The 4,841-nt window shown below is 34.6% G+C and overlaps 1 protein-coding gene across 2 annotated transcripts; it reads right to left on the reverse strand.

Moving 5' to 3' along the window:
- LOC125829760 (protein NSP-INTERACTING KINASE 1-like) lies at positions 1-4,256 on the reverse strand. Of its 2 annotated transcripts, none has more exons than XM_049508959.1 (11): positions 3,867-4,256; positions 3,126-3,255; positions 2,925-2,996; positions 2,665-2,808; positions 2,491-2,562; positions 2,173-2,232; positions 1,981-2,081; positions 1,623-1,772; positions 1,182-1,523; positions 624-1,003; positions 1-330 (listed from the first exon to the last, which is right to left on the reverse strand). In XM_049508959.1, exons 1-11 carry the CDS (start codon positions 4,069-4,071, stop codon positions 10-12), a joined length of 1,977 nt encoding a protein of 658 aa, XP_049364916.1. In that variant the 5' UTR covers positions 4,072-4,256; the 3' UTR covers positions 1-9. The 2 variants fall into 2 exon arrangements, with proteins under 2 accessions (XP_049364916.1, XP_049364917.1); XM_049508960.1 differs by lacking the exon at positions 3,867-4,256 and adding an exon at positions 3,743-3,753.
- Positions 4,257-4,841: the final 585 nt, after the last annotated feature.

Below are 4,841 nucleotides of genomic sequence, written 5' to 3' on the forward strand. Positions count from 1 at the left end.
TAATCTACATCACCTTGGTCCTGATAATTCCATTGCTTGAACAAGCAATGAAGAATCATCAGTAAGATCAGAATATCTTTCTGAAGAGGAGAACTCATTGGCTCTGCAGCGCGTAGATTCTGCTCTTTGAGAAGCTTCCCATTTCTCTGCAAGTCCGTCTCCTTCGAGCATTCTTACCACTTCTGATATTTTTGGTCTATGACTAGGGTGATACTGAGTGCATATTAGAGCTACTTGTACCATTTCCTCAAGCTCGATCCGATCATATTTGTCCTTTAAGTCCTTGCTCACCAGCAAATCAAGCTTTTTCTCCAGGTGAATCTTCTTTACCTGCAACAAATATGCACATTGATATTATCAACCCCAACAAGAATCGAGATACTCTCTCCGTTTCGTTTTGTTTGTCTTGGTTTGATCAAGCACAAAGTTTCAGTATGTTAATACGACTTTTGCATCTTGTCATCAAATACCCTTTGAAGGTAAAATAGAATGTTGAAATAAAAAACATACTTAGTAGATATAGAATGGTCGTAGGCATTTTTTTTTTCTAAACAGACTAAAACGAAAAGTAAGAAAAATTGAAACGGAGGGTTTTGTCACATCTTGGAATGTGTAATACTTACCCAATCAAGCATAATGCCTTTCTGATTTACCGCTTTACCAAATTCTAGAGCTCTCTGGCCAGATATCAACTCTAGCAGGAGAATTCCAAACCCGAAAACATCTGTTTTATCAGAGGACTGTCCTGTAGAGAGATACTCAGGAGCAATATGTCCTACAGTTCCCCTAACTGCAGTTGTGACATGTGAATCGCGATGATCCAATAGCTTTGCCAATCCAAAATCTCCCACGACAGCCTCACAGTCATCGTCGAGCAATATGTTTGCTGCCTTCACATCCCTGTGGATAATCTTTGGATCACACTGCTCATGTAGATATAGTAAACCTCTTGCAGCTCCTAATGCAATTCTTTTTCTTGTAGTCCAGTCCAACGGTGGCTTGGCTGCAAGAAACAACAGAAATAGAGAAATCTACCATCAGGTATCTGAAGTCCACTAGTTCGACTATTCCGGTTCACACAGGTAAGCCTACTATGGTTAAGGATGACGGGATCTCAACCATCCCACCATATTTAAGAATACTTGCAGAATCTTTAGTTCTCTAAGGTTGTTTCTTTTTACCTTTGAGACGAGAAGCAACGCTTCCATTAGACATGTAAGGGTAAACCAGAAGCCTTTCAGTTGGTGTCATGGAGAACCCATACAAACGTAGGAGATTGCGATGCACTGCCAAGCTGATCATTTCAACTTCTGTTTGGAATTGTTTGTCTCCTCCGATTGCATTTCCATCTTTGAGCCTTTTTACAGCAACAATCGTGCCATCACTAAGACAACCTTTGTACACGTTTCCAAAACCGCCTTTTCCCAGTATCTTCTTGTTGCTGAAGTTGTTTGTGGCAACTTGAAGTTCCCTAAATTGGAACCTCCTCAAGTTTCCCAAACACACTTGTTCATGATGTTGTTCTGAAATTATCAACAAGCATGATCCTCTTGGTTAAAGCAAGACATTACTAGCATCTCGAGATTCGAGCAATATAGGTTTTAGCTGCATATCATACTCACCATTGATGTCAAAGAAAATTTGCTTGTTGTGCTTTTGTCTCCACCATAGAAATATTCCAAACCCAACAATTAGTAGGCAGATGCATCCAAGACTTGTCCCAAAGGCTAAGGCAATTTTGTGAGTTTTAGATCTTCCAAAAGGCTGAGCATCTGAGATATAACAAGAGACTTTTCAGTTGTGAATAGTACAACACATAAACTATCCAAGACTTCATGATGAATCCTTATAATAGAGTTGTAGTTAATCATAACGACGTTGAAAGCAGGAGACTTGACAACAACCAAGATTTGTGGAATAGTCGAGGGGCACACAAGCTGGCTCGAAAAAAAACTTAGGAGGATGATTCAAGATTCTTACTTTGTGAGTTGTTCAAAGTGAAGGGCAAAGGCATGGATGTTGTTGTTCCATTGCATTCTGGTTCTTTTCCAGTTGCACATATAATAGGATTTCCCAAAAGGCTGCATCAATGAGAGAAAAAATGATTTATTTTCTCTAATCTTTAGCAAAGGGAAAAAAAATGAAATTCAAAGAATTGTTCAAGAAACTTACTTGAATGTTTTAGCTAGAAGCCTTGGCACAGGACCACTCAAATTATTAAAAGACAAGTCTCTAGAAAAAAACAACAAAAATCCCATCAAAATATACTCATGAAAACAGAAAGCAGTTAGGAAAAAGGTGCACAAAGCATTCCACGTTCACGCAAGGTCCGGGGAAAGGCTACACCCCAAAGGGTATACTATAGGCAGCCTACCCCTAACTCGAACACGTGACCTATATAGATAACAAGGAGACAAGTTTACTGTTGCTCCGAGGCTCCCCTTCAAGTATGAGAAAATAAACAAAACTAAATGAAGCTAAGGAACTTACATAAGAGTAAGTTGAGTCATATTAGACAATTCCAAAGGAACAGCTCCACTAAGACTATTGTTGTTTAGTCTCCTATAACACAATTGAAAAAGAAAAAAAAAACCATAATCATTAGCTTTTTATAATTCAAGAACTCATTTTTATATCAAAATCTTTAAAATTTTCTCTGCTTACAAGTATTGAAGGCTTTTTAATTGAGCTAAAGATGAAGGGATTTTCCCAGTGAGTTGATTATCAGAAAGATCAATTGTATTAAGTTTCTGAAGCATTCCAAGTTCAGTTGGAATTGGTCCTGTTATATTATTGCTCTGCAGAAGCCTGTTTAAAAAAAAAGAAGTTAAAAAGTAATATTAGTACTACTATTTTCTATATTCTTGATTCAAATAATCAATCATTTGAAATTTCATTATTTTTTCTTCATATAAAGTACTCACAGTAGATCCAAGTGAGTCAAGTTGTGGATGTATGGTGATATTTTCCCAGACAAACTTTGTCTTGAACAAGCCCTGCACAATTCAAGAAAACTTGTAAGCACTTTCATCCTTAACTAGAGGTCTCGGGTTCAAGTATTAGGAATAGAAAAGGTTTTGTTAGTCGGGCTCCAATGCAGATACCGGACAATCAGGTATACTTACAAGCCAGTGACAAATTTATCATTTGAACAAGTGATCATAGTCCAGCTACATGGATCAACAGAACTTTCATCCCAATTCAAAACACCAAGTGGATCATGTAATGAGTTCTTGATCTCCATTAAAGCTTGCACTGTCCAAAATCAACATAACAAGAAAGTTAAAATAGATGAAATTCTTGAAATATTTTAAATTTGTTCAAATCTCATTCCTTTCAAAAAAAATCAGAAACCCCTTATGAATTTTTCACAAAAAAGTATCAAAGTTTCAATCTTTATGAGAACTAGCCTTCATAATCAACTCCAACAGGGGTAAACATATTTCAAAATTCTTAACATTTCTAAAATTTGATCAAAATCTCATTCCTTTCAAAAATTTCAAACACCCCATATGATTTTTTCAAATAAAAAGTCATAAAGTTTCAATCTTCATGAGAAAAACCACAAGAACTAACCTTCATAATCAACTCCAACAAGGGTAAGCATATTTCAAAATTCTTGATATTTCTAAAATTTGATCAAAATCTCATTCCTTTCAAAATTTTCAAACACCCGATATGATTTTTTCAACAAAAAAGTCATAAAGTTTCAACCTTTATGAGAAAAACCACAAGAAACAACCTTCATAATTAACACCAACAGGAGTAAATCATACTTTTAAATTCTTGATATTTTCTAATATGGTCAATCTCATTCCAATAATGTCTCAAAGTTTCAATCTTTATTAAAAATAACAAGAACTAACCTTCATAATTAACACCACCAGGAGTAAGCATAGCATTAGAGTAAACCAAGAAACTCAACAACACCACAAAACCAAAAACACTTCTTGTTTCCATTTGTCTTAAAACTTCAAGAAAACAGCTAAACAAAGAGTAAAAATGAGATCTTTTTTTATAAAAGAAGAATTTGGGACTTGGTTTTTTCACAAATAAGAAAACACAAATCATTGGAAAGTGGTACAATTCCTCATGCTTTGCTGCTTCATTTTACAGAAAACTTGCACTCACTCAACTCACTCACTCACTCAAAGTTTCAAACAGCTTTATGTCAGACTCTTTCAAAAAAACAAATAAAAAAACAGAGGTTTTTGGTGGTAAAAAAGTGAGAACAAAAACAACATGCCAGCCACTTTAGTTCAGTAAAGCAAACAACAAATATATAAAAAAGGAAAAAATCATAAAGGTAGTGAAAAAACAGAAAAATCCCTTTAATCATTCATTGGTTTAGAATTTTTTTCAAGAAATTAAAAAAAATGTAAAGGGTATTTGAGAATCTAACTGTTAAGCACTAAAATGATAAATAATATCATATATTTTTATTGTGCAAAATTCTTTTTGTGGGTCATGGGGGTAGAGTAGGGTGAGTTGAGGTAAGTAGGGCATGCTTATTGGGATTGCTTTAATTAAACAAACAAGGAATCTAATATTCCCTCTGAAATTTTGTAAAAAAAAATTGTTATTTTAGGAGAAACAATTCATGGATTTATGTGCAGGCATATAAATATCAAAAGATAGTATTTCCCTAGGATACAAATGTGAAAAAATAATCAATGAATTCATACAGGGGAAAGAATTGATTGATTTATTATTTTCAGTAATCCAAAGAGAATATCTTTTGCTTGGCATTCAAATTTTTGCTTAAATACATCAGTAGCTTTTTAAATTTATGAGCAAATTTCATTTAGAAACTTGAACTATGACGTGTTCCTATTGAATAT

Source organism: Solanum verrucosum, unplaced genomic scaffold (genome assembly GCF_900185275.1).
Source record: "Solanum verrucosum unplaced genomic scaffold, falcon-dt-bn FXZP01000008.1, whole genome shotgun sequence".
In the NCBI taxonomy this organism is placed as follows: domain Eukaryota; kingdom Viridiplantae; phylum Streptophyta; class Magnoliopsida; order Solanales; family Solanaceae; genus Solanum; species Solanum verrucosum.